Below are 18,082 nucleotides of genomic sequence, written 5' to 3' on the forward strand. Positions count from 1 at the left end.
TTTACTGGGTCATTTTTATTTTTCAATGGATAAAATCTGTCGTTTAATCTGCGACAGATAAGGTCTGTCGCATAGTAGCAACGGATAAGATCCGTCGCAAAAATAAAAATCCGTCGCTGAAATTCAAAAAAAAAACACCCGAATTTTCGTTATCAAAAATTATCCGTCACTAATATGAGGAGCGACGGACCTCAAATCCGTCTTCTATTGTCACAGTTCAGAAATTAGCGACGGATTTGGTCCATCGCTAAAATAGCTTCGAATTTAAAAAAAAAAATTGTCGGTACATTTGTATTTTTTTTAATTTTACACCTGACAGTCATTCAAAAAATAATTCACACGATTGTTTAATAATATCGTAATCATGTTTCACCCATTTAACATTCATCAAGACAATAATCAGTATGATACTAATCAAACAGTTAATGGTCTATTAATACTAAAGGAATCAGCTAAGATACTAAATCTGGCTCTCTGGCTTGTTACTGCTAGTTTATTGTGCCAAGCTGCTGCAACCCAGCTGGTCATAGCCATTATGTTTGAAAGCTATTCTTTGAGGTTGCTGTTTTGGACATGATATTAAATGTTCATTTGTTAAATAACATCAAATAAACTAAGTAGGGTCCTGTGATCATGGTTTGTAGGGTAGAAACCGTACTGAAACAAATCTAGGCATGCAAGTACAACATGGAGACAATAAATTAGCTGCATCATCTTATAGAAATGGTTGGAATAAACAAAACACACTGAAGGGGATGAGGCTCCTTTGGAGCTGCTATTTGTTGCTTAGCATGGTTTGTGAGTACCAACTTTCAACCTTCTATAGAATCTCTTTCCTGCTAAAAGCTTCTTCTTTCACCTTTACAATTTGAGCCTCAAGTTGTTCCACGATGCATGAGGGGTCAATCACTCCTCAATAGAAGAGATGGCATCATCAGAAAAATGATAGATGATGCCATGACCAATGATAACCAACATAAAACTGTGAAGTTTTTACAGTATTAACAGATAATGCCACAACCATGAACACCATAAAAACTCCTAAAAGCATACCTATCTCATGATGGGGTCAGATAGAATGTTCTGAATTTTTGGATCTACCGGCTTACCTGAAACTTCTGTGGATTCACATAGGCTTGCTACCAGTGTTCGGTGACCACGCAATCTGCCTCAATGGAAAACTTCAAAAATGGTGAAGGCATATAGATTAATGGTCACAGATGTAGTCACCACCACTACATATGAGGTGGGATCTAATAGAGACACCTGCACATGAAAATGGGGGTATTATGGTCTGTAAAAAAATAGATTTAGATAATCATTACATATTTATGTTACCATATTGTGGTAATTTGTAAAACAAACAGCCCTTTAGGTACTCATATCCTACAAACTCTTTAACTTGCCATACTCAATACTCGCCACCCTTCTTAGGTAACAGAGACATTTTGGCTGAGATTCTTCAAAATGTGGTTTGGATGTGAGCAGGGTTCACCAAGCATATTTGACAAGCTTGGTGTATATGGCGGCACAAAAATGGAGCCCCCATATTAAGTGGATTTGCATAACCACGTTTTGGTGCATTAGGATCCTTTTTCTTCTTTGGTTTTTTCCTTTGAACCATCTTCATCTCCATTCTTGGATTTCCTCTTAAAAGAAGATGCCTCAGGAGCAACGGCTTCTTTCTTAGTTTCCTTCTTGAGAGGCTTCTGAAATGGGAAGAAAAGAGAAAGAAGTATTAACTTTCATGGCTAGACATTGATGAGAAAGCTATAGTATGTAATTAAAAGCACCAAAACATTCTAAAACAGCAATGGTGATTACATAAATTGCCATGTCAAAATCAAGTATCAGAACTTTCTAGTTACCCAACTTCTATTGAAACAAGGTAAGGAGTAAAAACAAGGGAGTTGATGTAGTTTACTTCTTTGTCATCACCACTTTCACTAGCATCTGATTCTTCATCTCCAGAATCATCAGTAGGAGAGCCTCCATCATCCTTCTCCACAACAAAATCTTCATCCTGAATTTAATGAATCCATGAAAGCTATCATTAAGTACCCATATTTCATATGGGATAAAATGATACAGTGATCACCGACGACTCAGAGTACCTCTTCATCACTTTCCTCACCACCCGCTTCATTTTTAATCCATTCAAGATGTGGATCTACAGCATCATCATCAGCAGCCTGAAGAGCATCTTCAACACCATTAGTCTGCCGTTGGCTTGCTCCAAAGTTCATAATTTTCAACCCTTTTCCACCGTGAAGAGCAAATAGGGCATGGTCTAAACAAAGCGGAACGATAGTTTAAAAAAAAAAAAACTCAACTCGATGTTCAGCTGTGGAACCATACTTACAAAGATAAAAATGATTGTTAAACATTTTTGTGTCCCCAAGCTGATGAAAGTAGGAAATTGAAGTTGGTTTTTATTCCATAGGACTGACTGCATGCAACAGTGAACAAGGCCATGGAAGTTTCGATGTACCTTTGATGTTATTATCAACATTGTGTATTATTTGCGTCCCATATTCATAAGTCAAGCTTGTTGTAGGTTGATGACTTAGCCAAATAGGATCATATGAATGGAGTCTCTCCCTCAGGGTATGGAGAAAGTGAGAAGCTACAAGTTATACAACAAGTGATTAGTTGCATAAGCAACTGGGCAAGCCTCATAAGAATCTCAAACTATTCTAGGGATGATTTCATCTGGTATATACTCTAGCAATTGGGCAAGCCTCATAAGAAGTGTTACAAACCTAATATTCTTAAATTACAGGTTTGTAATTTTTGTAAAATAATAACAAGATATAGCCTTCAACATGAACCAATATTAAGATAATAACTATCATGTCTTATCTGAAATGTGAAATTTGCAAACAATTAAAGATCTCACGCATGAAATGCCAAACAATTTAATCACCTTATTTGCAATCCACATGAACTTTGGATCTGCTTCATTTTAGGGCTTATGCTCAAAAATGATCTGGCAAAAGGGATGAACAGGGTGTACAAAACACATGCAACACAGTGGACCCCACAGTTCCTACCACAATGCAAGATTGGGAGATCTGCTTCCCATTCATTTGAGGGTCTGCATTCACATATGAAAAACTCAGTCAGTAAACAATCTTTCACAATTTCAGAGAGATAAACATTGAGAGGATGTGATTTATAAACATTGTGCATTTTTATGAACATGAGACCAAATCAGCATTACATAAGGTCAAACCTAGAAAACTTTGGTGTAAATTTTGTCACACTCCGCATGAACCCAAACTTTACATGAATCACAACATACTTATTTTTATTGAACGATACCAAGTAATAGTGTCATGAATAATATATATATATATATATATATATGAAAAGGAAGGAATCAAAATCTGTGTAGAGATCATAAGGTCTCACCCAACTACCACCATCATAATGATGCCAAATCTTCTTGCATATGCCACAATATTTCTTTGATTTCAATAACTGTAATGACAATGCAATATGAAATCATGAATAATAGACATAATCAAGAATACAATTCAAAATAGCAATAAAAATCAAAGTGTTGTACTCAAAAGTTATATTTGAAGTACTCTAGTTAAGGTATGAAATACAAACCCTGGTATAATATTTACATAGTAACTGGCCTTCAGGCACCACAGTCTTCACAACATTGATCCAATTTGTTTTTCTAAAGTACAACCTACACAGAAAAACTAAAATAAATTAGCTCCCTATCGAATACTACTCACAATTGAATGGGCAAACCTAAGTATAAAGCAGAAAGATAATGCCCATGACATATGCTCGATCTCCTAGAATCTACAAGCCTCTTGAACTCGACATATTCAATCTGGATAGGGAATGAGTCAAGAACAAACCACACCACTCTCTAAATAAGATGGCATGTCTCATATGCACAACCGCAAACAGGCATGCTCACGATGCACATCAAAAGAGTTAATTTGCATAGGAATGATAGTAATTTTAGGGAAATATACCTCCTCATGGGAAATGAGAGTAGAAGGCTTGGGTAGAAAGAAGCTTTTCTCGAGTGGATAAAGAACTCCATCTTCGGCTTATAATGATGAATTAACTGCATATCCATCTTGACAACTACAGAATTTTCCTGGTCTAATAATTCTGGTGTCACATAAACCACACAAGATTACAGGGAAGACTTCATGAATTAACCCCTGAAAACATGTAGAAAAAAAATCTAATCAGGCTGGATATGCATGTAACTTGTTGCTGTGAAAGAAAGTCTACAACAACAAGAAATAGACACCATCTAAGGAACAAAATATGAGAACACTGAGTATGAGAACACAAAGATCTGCTCAATTTTCCAATGATGGGATAAAAATGTTGAAATGGGTCTTGTTGAAGCCCACAATAAGTTACATGCAAAAATACGAAGGGGAGAAGAACCAATAATAACAAATGATTAAGTGACAACATGGATTCTACTTCTAAGATAATAGAGAAATGTGTCGTCTTACTTGCTGAAAGACCCTCGACCCTCATTTGAAAATTAACATTACATCAGAACAAAGGATAGAAAACAAACAATTGAGAAAGCAGAACATATCATTAAATTAAATGAAATATGGGGTGTAAAAAAGCAACTTTACTATACAGTCTAAACACCATAATGTCTTTACTATAAGTACAATTCTGCAATTCAATCTGTCCAGATCTGACTCCTTTTGGAGGCTATTTGATAGTCCAATACTTCTAACTGAATTTACTCATAGATCATTCAATTAGACTTTTGGCCTGGCCCATTCAATAAGGTCTACCTACAGTTAGCAAAACTCTGTTTTAGACTCAAAACTATTCGTATAGTTTACCAAATGTCTAAAACTCCGTTTATTTCAGAAAATATCTGCATGTCAGATTCTGCACAAGAAAGTATCATTTTAACCCCTTAATTACAATTATACAAAGAGGTTGTTTGGTATCTCTACTAATAATTTTTTTTTCTCTTTGAAAACAGATTGCTTGATAATAGTTTATTATGAAAAATTGACTTCTTCATATCCTTTTCAATGTTTAAAAGTTGCCACAAGAAGTGCTCTTTCTTCAAAGCTTTCTGCAGAAGAATATAATGACCAAAGTCCAATAAGCAATCTTGTGAAGAAATTTCAATGTAAAGAGTCTGTGGAGAGCCTGTTCTAGATAAATCAGAACATCAATCTCTATTACAATGCAGACTAACAAACCTTAATCACTATTGATGCCCTAACCCAGGATTCAAGTTGAACCACTCGTCAAGTTGGCCACGGTTATCAAAACAAATGTACAGCTCTGAAAATTTTAGCTGAAAGTATTCTAGTACATCCACCTATTTCTAATATTGAGGCCCACATGATGAGTGGAGTATTTTTTTTTTTTTTGGGAAAAGATGTACAAGTTCAAATTAACCTGATGGACAGGTTGGATCTTACACCTATTTGCCATGTTGGCACATGTGGTGTAAAACCAATTAAGCACTTCAAGTGTGTGTGTGTGTGTGTGTGTGTGTGTGTGTGTATAAAACAAAACATCAGACCATACCTGAAGTAGAGGAAATATGTCAGAAATAAACGAAAAAAATCCCCCTGGCATAATTGCAACATTCCTTCAAATAGAGATGAGAAGTGTGATAGAAGATCAACCAACAGAGAAAGTGGAAAGTAAAATCTAGGGTAAATAGGAAAACATACTTCAAGATAAAGATTTAGTCAAATAATATCCAAAATAACCTCAAACACAATCCACATGTCCTGACCAAATTACAAAAATATGTTCTTGACTTAAGAAAAGTTTTAAGTAAACTCCTTTAATATCTATGTTTTCGTCAGCACTCTAGGCCAAACTGTAAGTGCTATGGTCTCATGCTTCTTTGGTTGTCAAATTTTGTTGTGCTAAAACTCTATTTTTGTCTTGTGTTTGTATGTTGTTATATATGTTCTAGACACTGGTTCACAAGTGCTTCAAGTTAAGTACAGTGATCGACTTCAAGCCATGTACTGTAAACATCAATGTTCAGAGCTACATCAATAAAGAGTACAAGACTCAAGTACATTTCAAGACTCAAGAGCAACTCAAGTTGAAGTTTGATGTCAAGCTTTCGAAGATCTCAAGATCAAGCTTCTTCAAGTAGAAATCTCAAGCTTTGTAAAATTCAAAGGTCAACAATCATTTGATAGAATGGAGTTTCAATGTCTATACATCATGTCCTAGGTATGATTGACCTTAGATTGACCTTAGGGTAGGTCATTTTGGATACATAATTCATACTGTATGTTTATATATGAATTTGGTCTGTTCTATGACTAGTCCTGGACCTTGTTCGACTTGTCCTAGCACTGGTTCGACCAGTCTAAGAAATTCCACGACCAGTCCTAAGTTGTTGAAGATTTTTAGAATTTTTTGGTTAGCCCACGACCAGTCATAGAGGTCCTTTGACCGGTCGTAGGTGTGTTCATGACTCGAACTTCGACCAGTCATGGGTCCTCGACTCAAACTACAGTGACCAACTCATGTGGTCTACGACCAGTCCTGGGTCAACTATGACCGGTCGTAGGTGGTCCACGACCAGTCGTAGACACCCCACGATTAGTCGTAGAATGGTTTTTAAAGATCATACTTAAAAATTCAAAATGTCGTTGAAGCTACGACCAGTCGAAGTTTCCCTAAGACCAATCATAGTTGTGATTTCGGCTTCTATAAATTGAGCACGAATCTCAGAATTTGATAACTCAATTCAAAGAAATTAAAGGATCCACTCTGAGAAGTTAGTGTTCATTTTAAGCTACTTTGTGCATAATTAATATTTTCTTTTGTTAGCTTATTTTTATTTGATTTTGATCTACATTCCAATCTAATTTGAAAAGGGAAAATTCTGTAATTCTTTCTTCTTTGAATCAAAATCAAATAGAGCCAGTCCATTTGATTTAATTTAAAATCAATTAGAACTTAGAACCATTTTAAGTGAGTATTAGACATTGAACGTTGATTCGAACTTCTACTCCGATTGGTTCTTCCGGGCTGCTACGAAAGGAGAAATCCAGGTATTTTACGTTTATGTAAAATTTCTATTCTTTTGGTTTTTGTTTGAGATTCGCTAGAAAATCTCATTATGTGGTTATCTGAGGAGAACCAGAAAACTTAGAAAGTGTGGGTTTTTGAATTGTGTAAGCCCAAGTTAAAAGACACAATTGTGAAGGTTTTAGGTGAACCTATGAAACCTATTTTGTTAGTGAACGCTAATATCCCCTGTGTGAGGATATTAGGAGTGGAGTAGCATTCTGTGTGGCTGTTGTGAAACAGTTGGTGTACACATAGGCAAACCACTATAATTTTATCTTGTGGTTTTGAATGCTTGCTTAAAGTTTTATCATTCTAGTTTGTAGGATGTATGTGTGGATGTGAATGTTGTAAAATTTACATTTCAAGCAAGTGTGTGGAATGTTGTAATAATTTAGATTTACATTCCTACAATTTATTTCAATTTCATGCTATTTATTTATTTCTCTTCCGATTGAGTTTTTGATACAAAGGATGTTCTAGAAATAAGGTTGTCCTGCCATAAACCCTTGGTTTTTATGGTGTAAGGTTGTCCTTAGAACTGAATTCATATCAACCTCTCAATACTTGTTTATTGAGGTTGATTTTATTTCAGCATTGTGAATTGATTTATTTTATTTAGCTATCTCTTTATTTTATTCCGCTATTATAATTGTAATTTGGCATCGTCCTATTCACCCCCCCCCCCCCCTCTAGGACGTATAATTAGGCAGTTTCAAGTGGTATCAAAGCTTAATAGCTCACTCTTATTTCTTTTTATTTAGATTTATTTCCTGAGCTAATGATCTGGGCTATATAAAAGATGTCAAATTTTGATAGCCTATCAGTCACTAGGCCTCCACCCTTTAATGGCTCCAACTATGCCTATTGGAAAGCCAGGATGAGGATCTTCCTCAAATCAATGGATGAGAGTGTGTGGCAAGCCACAGTGACTGAATGGAATTCTCCTACCACTGAAGTGACTGGAATTGATGGTTCAAAATCAATGAGAGTAACTCCTTATTTCTCTTGGATCACCATTCAGAAAAATGAGAGTAGTGCAAATGCAAAAGCACTGAATGCAATCACTTACGCACTATCACCAGATGAGTTCAAAAGAATCATATTCAGTGATACTGCAAAGAAAGCCTGGGATATATTAGAAATGACACACGAGGGTACTACAATTATCAAAAAATCTAAAGTCCAACTCCTCACAACCAAATTTGAAGAAACTCATATGGAGGAAAATGAAATGTTTATGGACTTTTACACAAGATTAAATGACATTGTAAACTCAATGTGGGGTCTTGGTGATAAAATCCAAGAAAGTAAAGTGTGTTCAAAGATACTACGCGCTCTTCCTGAACGGTTCAACTCTAAAGTAACCGGATCCAGGAACTTCGTGATATGGACAATATGAGGGTAGGAGAACTAGTTGGTTCTTTATAAACCTATGAGTTAAACTTTAAAGCTCTTAAAAGGAAATCCATCGCTCTTAAGTCTTCTAAAGGTATTTCTCAGGAAAACTCAGATTTAGAAGAATCTAAAGATGATATGGCTCTTTTAGCGAAAAAGTTTTACAAGATTTTCAAAAGCAAGAAAAGGATAGATTTTCAAAAATCAAATGATAAGAAGAGATCTAAATCTAAATCTAAAAATTGGAAGCCTTTGAAAGATAGTCAATGTTACAACTGCTAAGAGTACGGGCACTTAGCAAACAAATGTCCTAAAAGGGACAAAACAAAAAGGAAGGGTTTGTTGGCTACTTGGGATGAATCGTCTGATCCTGAACCTTCTTCTGAATCAGAAGATTCTGAAACTGAGTCGAGCAATGAAGTTAAAGCCCTTATGACTCCAACTAAGTTCATTTTTTCAGATCATGATGATTTAACTAGTGAGGAAAATCTAAACAGTGAATGTGAAAATGAAGAGGATCTTCAAGATGCTTATATACAAGGAAAGTTGTAAAATTGCTGTCAAACTTAAACTTCAAAAAGAAAAGTTTTTAAACTTAAAGAATGTTTTGAATCACTTGTTTTAAAAAAATCCTAAATTTCAGATTGTTTTGAAAAATCAAAATGTGATTTAGAATTCAAAACGTCCCTGATTGAAAATCTGAAATCTGAAAATGAGAAACTTAAAAATGAAGTATCTTCTCTTCTGAGTTTAAAGGACACATGGAGATATGCCCAAGGTGATCCAAAGTTAGAAAAACTATTATCCGAATCAAGAAAATGTGGCGATCGATCCAGGTTGGGCTATGATAAGAATATACCTCCTAAATAAAAGAATACTCCTCCTAAGTTTGTGAAAGGAGAGACCTCAAACTCAAAAGGGAAAAGTACTTATCAAGGTTTTTCTAAAAATACAAAAACTTTTCAAAAACCTGAAAGCAACTATGTCAACTTTAAAAATCAGAACCGAAACCCACTAGCTGAAAAGATAGTTGATTTACTCAAGGAGCTCTTAAAATCTAACTCAGTAGGTCATTCTTACAACAACGGACAGAAGAAGACCAACTATACTCCTAAACCCAAAACAGTTCTCAAATGGGTTCCTAAAGTTGCTTATTTGGTTGCCCACACTGCTTTCAAAGCAATAAGCCATTCAAAGTGGTACCTAGATAGTGGATGCTCCAGGCATATGACAGGCAACAAGGCTTTATTCACAGATATAAAAGATATGACTGATGGGTCACTCACATTTGGTGATGGTAGCAATTGCAAGATTATTGGCAAAGGTACGGTTCAACTCTATAACCTCCCTTTATTTAAAGATGTTTTATATGTTAAGGGGCTAAAACACAACCTGTTAAGCATATCTCAAATATGCGATAACAACCGTAGTGTGAAATTTTCCAATCAAGGTTGTGAAATAATAAACAAAAAGGGTTCTATTATATTAACTGGTTGCAGAACTTCTGAAAACTGCTATATTGTAAGCGATGGTAGCTCATCTAATCAATCATGCTACATGGTCTATACCAAGGAGACAAATTTATGACATAAATGCCTTGGACATGTACACTACCTGAATTTATACAGATTGAGCAAAGGAGAACTAATTAAAGGTCTACCAAAGTTGCAAAAAGTAGACAAAATATGTGGTGAATGCCAGTATGGTAAACAAATTAGGAGCTCTCACAAAAATATGAACTTCAATGCCACATCAAGACCACTCAAGCTACTCCAAATGGATCTTGTAGGACCAACCAGAACGGAGAATCGAGGTGTCAAAAAATACATCTTGGTTATCGTAGATAATTATACCAGATTCACTTGGGTAACATTTTTAAGGGATAAATCAGAAACCCTTGATGAAGTGAAAAAGATCATCAAATGAATTCAAAAAGGTTCTCATGTCAGTAAGATCCGCAGTGACCATGGATCTAAATTCAAGAATAGTAGTTTTGAGAAATTCTGTAGCGATCAGGGAATATCGCATGAATTCGCTGCGCCCAAAACACCACAACAAAATGGAATTGTGGAAAGGAAAAATGGAGTGCTTCAAGAAATGGGAAACGTAATGTTAAATAGTATGAAGCTTCCTAGAAATCTTTGGGCTGAAGTAGTGAATACCGCCTACTCTATTATTAATCGAGTTTATACTTGTAAATCTAATAATAAAACAGCTTACGAACTTTGGTTTGATAAGAAGCCTACTGTTAAATACTTTCAAGTTTTTGGCAACAAGTGCTATATTTTACGTGATCGTGAAAATTTGGAAAAGTTTGACACTAAAAGTGATAAAGGGATCTTTTTAGGATACTCTTTAAACAATTGTGCATATCGTGTACTAAAAAATAGGACCGGTGTGATTCAAGAGTCCATTAATGTGGTCATTGATGATCAATTGAATACACCTGCCCCTAGTTTAGATTATGATGAAGTTCTTTTAATTAACAAACCAAATAATTCATCAAATCAAGTTAATTCTGAATTAAGGAATACTAAAGATCATCCAACTACTTAGATTCTTGGAAACCCTCTCACTGGTGTGCGCACTCGTAGGCAATTAGAAGACATATGTAATTATGTATGCTTTACATCCCAAATTGAACCAGCTAACGTAAAAGAAGCTCTTTCTGACGAAAACTGGATAGTTGTCATGCAGGAAGAACTTAATCAATTTGTTCGTAATGATGTCTGGTATCTCGTTCCTAGACCTAAAGATAAACACATTATCGAAACAAAGTAGATTTTCAAAAATAAGTCTGACGAACTTAGAAATATAATTTGAAACAAGGGAAGACTGGTTGTACAAGGGTACACTCAAATTGAAGGCATCGATTACGATGAAACCTTTGCCCCAGTTGCTCGCCTTGAATCAATCAAACTTGTTATATCCATTGCATGCTATAGAAAATTTAAGATTTATCAAATGGATGTAAAGAGTGCCTTTTTGAATAGCGATTTACATGAAGAGGTATATGTCGAACAACCTACAGGGTTTGAAGACCCTAAGTTAACTAATCATGTATACCATCTTAAAAAGGCTCTCTATGGTCTAAGACAAGCTCCTAGGGCATGGTATGAGAAATTGACTAAGTTTTTACTCAGTCATAATTTTCAAATGGGTAGTGTCGATAAGATGCTTTTTGTTAAGAAACACAACAATGAACCGCTTTTGTTGAGAAACACAAAAATGATGTTTTAATGGTTCAGATCTATGTTAATGATATTATTTATGGATCAACTTGTGCTAACATGACTATTGAGTTTGCAGATTTAATGAAATCTAAGTTTGAGATGAGCATGGTTGGGGAATTACATTATTTCCTAAGGTTACAAGTAAAACAACAACCTGATGGAATTTTTATTTCTTAAACCAAGTAGCTTTAAACTTGATTAAAAGGTTCAGATTTGAGAATGGTAAGAATTTTGATACTCCCATGAGTACAACTTTAAGACTCTCAAAAGACTTTACAGATAAAGATGTAGATCCTAAATTGTATCGTAGCATCATTGGCAGTTTACTTTATTTAATGGCTAGTAGACCTGATATTGCTTTTAGTGTTGGTATTTGCGCTAGATATTAGTCTAAACCTAAAGAATCTCATTTAACTGTTGATAAGCGAATTATGCGATATGTCGCAAGTTCTGCTAATTTGGGTCTTTGGTATCCATATGATACTAGTGTTCAATTGGCTGGGTACTCAGATGCTGCTTGGGCTTGTAATATAGATAACAGAAAATCAACCAGTGGTGGTTGTTTTTATATTGGAAATTGCTTGGTTTCTTGGTTTAGCAAGAAGCAAAGTTCCATATCACTTTCCATTGCTAAGGCTGAATATATCACAGCAGGAAATGCATGTACTCAGCTTGTTTGGATGAAACATGTGTTAAGCGATTATGGAATTGCACAAGACTCAATGGTTTTATATTGCGATAATTCTAGTGCAATAAATATTTCTACAAAATCCAATCCAGCATTCACGTCCCAAGCACATTGACATTAGGTATCATTAAATTCGTGAATTAGTGAAAGAAAAAATAATATCTATGGAATACATTCCAACCGAGACTCAACTTGCTGACATTTTCACTAAACCGCTCGACAAAAGCAGGTTTAATAAATTAAAGTTTGACCTCGGTATGTGGAATTTATATTGAATATTCTTACATAATTGTAACATATTGTATATATGTTTATGTATTTTGTGGTTAAAATTTTAAATTAGCTGAAAAATATAATTTTTGGCCGGTACTCGACCAGTCGTGGACATACACGACCAGTCGTGGTACAACCGATCATGTATTTCCTAAGACCGGTCGTGAAGCGCTCTGACCTCTTCAATTTGGAGAAATCTCTCTTCTTCCTCATGTTCACTTTTCTCTCCAACAAGTCGAGCTACGACTAGTCGAACACGGGTGTTTCATTCAACCAGGTTAGAGCATTTTGCTTGTCTTTCTTGTAGATTCATGATTTATTTTCTTCAATTTCTTCATTGGAGTAATTGATTTTAAGTTTGCCTTAAGCTTTTTGGGGTTTTCTTCTCCATTTGCTGATCTAGATAAATCCATCTCTACTTCTTTGAGATTTCTTGTTTTTACTCAAGAATATGGACTCTAGAGGGAAAAAGAAAAATACTAGAGGTCCCTCGTCATCCAGATCAACTCCTATTACAAGACGCCATCTTCGGTCTCCTGAAGATGATCCACCTTATGTGCGTGATTTGCGTCTGAGTAATGTCATTGTGGAAAAAGCTGTTGATTTAGATCACATCGCTCGTTTCGGTCTCCTTCCTCTTCTCCAATCTGTAGATTGGGATAACATCCTACGTTGGGGCGGGGTGGCATACCAATCCATTGCGCAGAGCATGTTTGTATGCATATCTGAATTTTCTACTAATCAATTAACTTTCTCTATTGCTACTAGAGAAGGGCCTTTTCCTGTTGATCATCATTTAATTTCAAGCCTTATGGATATACCTGTTAATGATGATGGTATTCCACCTAGTAATCTAGCTGAGAAAGTTTCTGAATTTGAAAAATGTATTAATACTAGAGCACTTTGTAACATGGATGCTCAATGGACTCAGAAAGGGAATGCCCATGCAACCAAATATTTTTTACCCAGATACAGAGTTTTGCATCGTATCTTTACTTCTAATATGTATCCTCATTCTGGTAACAAAACAGAACTGACTATATTCATGGTTCGTTTCTTGTATTTTATCATCACTAGTGTAAATGTTTGTCTACCCTCATTGATATGTCATTCCATCATTCAGTTTCGTATCCATCCAGGTCATAGTGATCTTTCCTTTGCTTACTTAATGATTGTGTTAGCTACTCACATGCCAGTCGCTATACCTGTTGGAGAGGCTCCTATCCAACACCTCATTTTCAACAACTCCAACTTAAACAAAATGAAATTGCGATTGGCTGAGGGCCAAGTAGATGTTGGAGAAGGTGGAGCAGCAGGTGTGAATGAAGATGAGGGTGATAATCTTCCTCCAGACGATGTTAATATGGATGATATATTTGATGAAATATATTCTGATTCTGGAAATGATCCTGACTTTGTGTCATTTGGCTTTGATGAGAGATTGTGTTCTCTTGAGGAACAGGTGGCTGAAATTCATGTAACCCAAACTTCTCAATTTGCTTATATGCACAAGTATATGCGGTGCATTACTAAGGGTTTACACAAAATTGATCCTTCTATTACTGCTCCTTCTTAAGGATTTAACTGAATGTTTTTTTATTTGCTGGTCTGTAATAACTATTGTCTCGATATGATTGTAATTCAAAAATCGATGAAATTGATATGGGAGCGATATCATCGAATTAGCTCAAAAAGTGCCCAGTAAGCTTTCTCAAATATTCCTTGAAAAGATCAATGTATTGAACCACTATCGATGAGATTGGAATTCAAAATTCGATAACATCGACGCATGTTCGATGTCATCAATCTTCATTCAAAAAGTTTCGGGTATGTGCTTCAGGTGAGTTCGTATCATCAAACCCTGATTAGATGGAATTGAAAGGATATGTTCGATGACAACGAGTTAGGTCTGATGAGATTGAACTCAGTTAGACTTTGACATATTTGTTATCGTTGGAACTTTTTGCCTATATATAGGAAGGTCGTTCTTAGTTGTAGTAGTGAGAAAAATAGAGAGAGCTTTGAGAGTGTTTTTCTTACTACCTTCCCTAAGCTCATTTTCTCATGGAAGTTCATCCTTCAATCCTCCCTCATCATTGATATTCAAAAGAGCGGATTGAGGAATGAACTTTCTCATTCAAGGATCATCCAGCTACTATCTTAATGGTAAATCATTGAGCTGGGATACCTTGAATGCTTAAATGCTTTGAATCACTCCTTCTCTAAAATAGAAAAACATTTAGTAGAGTAGGTTTCCAACAGAACCTTGACTCAACCCATTGCCTTTATTAGAACATCATCAAGTGTTACGGATCAAGGGAGCTGAAGAATCTTCATCATCATTGAGGAGATCTTCATCATCGTGCTTAACGGGGCTCACCTACTTGTCTGTAAGTCATCAGAGTCCAGAGACCCTATTGATCATTTCTTATGTAGGTTTGGGTCAAAGGTACTTCTCACCCCTTTAAAGTCCTCATAGGAGGCCTTCGACGGGAGAGTATGTATGGGTATTGTGTGTTAACCCTTGCTCTTATGTAGGGCATAGACTCTAGGTTCCTTATATGGATCCTTGGCTTTTGTGGCCCAAAATGGAGGTTCCTTGTGTGGATCTTTGGCCTGTGTCACTTAAAACGGAGATTCCTTACATGGATCCTTGGCCGGTGTGGCCTAAAACGTAGGTTCCTCATGTGGATCCTTTGCTCTTGTGTAAGGCATAAAACTTAGTTGCTTCGTGTTGACCTTTGCTCTTGGGTAGGGCATAAACTTGTGTCTTGTGTAGGCACATCTTAGGTACCTTGTGTAGGTTGTAACGATTTGAGGTGAACCTGATTTGAAACCTCCTTTAGTGAAATCTGGTACACTCAAGGGTTGAGTGCGTCTGCCGGGAGTGGAGTAGGCACGTAGCCGAACCACTATAAAGATTGTATTTGGGATTATTATTTGCATATTACTCTATTGTGTTTACTTTGAATGTTCTCATAAAGCATGTTAACATGATTATTTAGAACTGATAAGAATCACATCCCACACACAGTCACTACAAGGCCCGTATCCTAGACCGTACCATTCTTTAGACTTCCGCGATTATCCCTGTCGAATTCCGGTAACCTACGATATGTAGATAGCATTTACACATACCCTGAGTCACATCTTGTCGATCTGAGTCAACTCGACCCAAGATTTGTACCCTAGTGACCGCACTGTCACCGCGGTTCCAACGCCGCGTCTCGTACGCCAATGCAATACCCAGGCTAGGAGTTGTGGGCCCACATTCATCTCAAGAAAAATGTCACGCATTGCAAATCCCGAGAGAATCTCTACAATCTATCAAATTAATCCCATCAATCAAATTAAGTACAACACCCAACCTCCCTTTTCCCCAAAGTCAAACAACCCATGCCCCTCAAGTTAGGTACACCCATCACTCACCCATCACACCCATCCCTCTCCCTTACAACCTCTCTCTCTCCCTCTCTCTCTCTCTCTCTTCTTCTTCTTCTTCTTCTTCTTCTTCATCACTTCCATTGTTAGCCATGGACGTCCAAGCAAGCTCCATTTCCAGCCCTCTTACCTTTAGATCCCTACTAATCCAACCCTTAGAAGCCCATCTCCACCATTGAAAGGGGTCCTAGAAGGCTTGAGAACCCAATAGTAGAAGAAGAAGGAGAAGATCATTAGTGGGTCTCTCTCTCTCTCTCTCTCTCTCTCTCTCTCTCTCTCTCTCTCTCCCTCTTTTTCCCAGGTTTTATTGTCCCATTTGATAAGCATATGTGATGGATCCGGACTGTCCAGCAGCAAGGACGCCCTTACTGTCCAAGTTGCTGGATGTCTAGCAATCACATAGGACTTGATGAAGGAAAAAACCCAAATATCGGTTAGGTCCTAGCTTTGTAGCCACCCGTGTGGACCCCACATGTGGATCCTACCATGATGTATGCATTTAATATCCCCACCATCCATCAGCTGCTCGCCCAGAGCATGGCCAAATGGGCCAGGTACAATCGGACCTACTGTTGTCCAGCAGCAGGCGCTGATGAAGGAAAACACAAATAGCAGCTTCTTTTAAACCTAATGGGCCACATTCACGTGGACCCCACCATGATGTAGTGTTGTATTCACACCGTCCACTCACGTAGACCCCACCTTGATGGTACGTGTGGCCCAACCACGTGGAATTACCATGATTTATGTATTTATCCACAGTCCAACCTCCTAGATGGTGGGACCCACTTAAATGTATGTATTCTATATCTATTGTCCACCCATTTTACTAGATTGGTGGGCTACACGTGTGGACCCACCAGACGTATGCGTTTCATCCATGTAACCCACACCGTCCAGCGTCCTGGACGATGGGAACCACCCACGTGTGGGGCTTGCCTTGATGACGTGGGTCATCCTAACCGTCCAGATCATGGACTCCACCATGATGTATGAGTTATTCCACACTGTCCATCCATCCATCTAGATCTTGGACATGGGGCCCCACCTTGATGTTTGTTTTGGATCAGCACCATCTGGACGTTGTGGGGTCCTGACGTATGGGTTTTATCCTCACCGACCATCCATATATGTGGACTAGACCCCACCTTGATGTTGTGTTTTATCAACACCATCCAGGCCACTGGGATGTATGACCCACCTTGATGTGTGTATTTTGTATCCACACCGTCCGTCCCTAGATGGTGTGTTATGGGATGCCCCATGATGTATATGTGGCCCATAAGTGAGGCCCGATGTGTTGTATATGAGGCCCATAGATGAGGCTCGATGTGTTGTATATGAAGCCCATGTGATGTGGCCCATGGTGATGTATATGATGTCCATTGTGATGTATAAGAGGCCTATGAGATGAGGCCCATTGTGATGTATATCAGGCTCATGCGATGCGGCCCATTGTGATGTGTATTAGGTCTATGAGATGTGATCCATCAAGATTGTATGTGGCCCATTATGATTGTATGTCGCCCATTGTGATTTTATGAGGCCTTTTGTGATTGTATGAGGCCCTTTCCCCATTGTAAGTTAGATTCTATGGCAGGTCGTACACTAGGTGCAATGGTGGTTAAATATCCACGTTGCAAACCTCCCTAGAGCCCATTATCAAGCCCATTTCCATCTCTTATTGGGCTATCCCAAACCATTAGGCCCACCTTGGTATTAGTGATACCCTTTGGGTTACCTAAACCATTGGGCCCCCATTGATAATGGTACCTTACACCATGCCTTATAGAATTACCCACACCTTGGAGCCCACCTTGTGTATATATTGGGCCCCATAGGAAAGTCTAGTTTATTGCACAATAGAGAGGGTAAGGAAGCCCACTTATTGTACTTAGACTCGGCTCTACCCTCAGTGGGGATATTGTGATGCTTCATCACTATTGTACACGTGGACGGGCACACATGGGTAGAC

At 37.3% G+C, this 18,082-nt stretch overlaps 1 protein-coding gene and 2 long non-coding RNA genes across 3 annotated transcripts; all 3 read right to left on the reverse strand.

The window, feature by feature from the left end:
• Positions 1-609: 609 nt before the first annotated feature.
• LOC131229331 (uncharacterized) lies at positions 610-1,134 on the reverse strand. The gene is made up of 2 exons (XR_009163262.1): positions 1,054-1,134; positions 610-912 (listed from the first exon to the last, which is right to left on the reverse strand). It is a non-coding gene; the product is annotated as an uncharacterized LOC131229331 (long non-coding RNA).
• A 696-nt stretch (positions 1,135-1,830) lies between these two features.
• Positions 1,831-2,291, reverse strand: LOC131229334 (FACT complex subunit SSRP1-A-like). The gene is made up of 2 exons (XM_058225276.1): positions 2,115-2,291; positions 1,831-2,023 (listed from the first exon to the last, which is right to left on the reverse strand). The coding sequence occupies exons 1-2, from the start codon at positions 2,244-2,246 to the stop codon at positions 1,865-1,867; spliced, it is 291 nt and encodes a 96-aa protein (XP_058081259.1). The 5' UTR covers positions 2,247-2,291; the 3' UTR covers positions 1,831-1,864.
• A 1,166-nt stretch (positions 2,292-3,457) lies between these two features.
• On the reverse strand, positions 3,458-4,600 carry LOC131229343 (uncharacterized). The gene is made up of 3 exons (XR_009163268.1): positions 4,471-4,600; positions 3,619-3,703; positions 3,458-3,483 (listed from the first exon to the last, which is right to left on the reverse strand). It is a non-coding gene; the product is annotated as an uncharacterized LOC131229343 (long non-coding RNA).
• Positions 4,601-18,082: the final 13,482 nt, after the last annotated feature.

The sequence above is a fragment of the Magnolia sinica genome, chromosome 2, assembly GCF_029962835.1.
Source record: "Magnolia sinica isolate HGM2019 chromosome 2, MsV1, whole genome shotgun sequence".
Classification (NCBI taxonomy): domain Eukaryota; kingdom Viridiplantae; phylum Streptophyta; class Magnoliopsida; order Magnoliales; family Magnoliaceae; genus Magnolia; species Magnolia sinica.

What these genes read in the sequence shown, in the direction of transcription:
- LOC131229334 (XM_058225276.1), bottom strand. Translation starts at nt 2,246, where the DNA reads ATGAACTTTGGAGCAAGCCAACGGCAGACTAATGGTGTTGAAGATGCT. An exon ending in GTGAGGAAAGTGATGAAGAG is followed by an intron (nt 2,024 to 2,114) that starts GTACTCTGAGTC and finishes CATTAAATTCAG; the next exon opens with GATGAAGATTTTGTTGTGGA.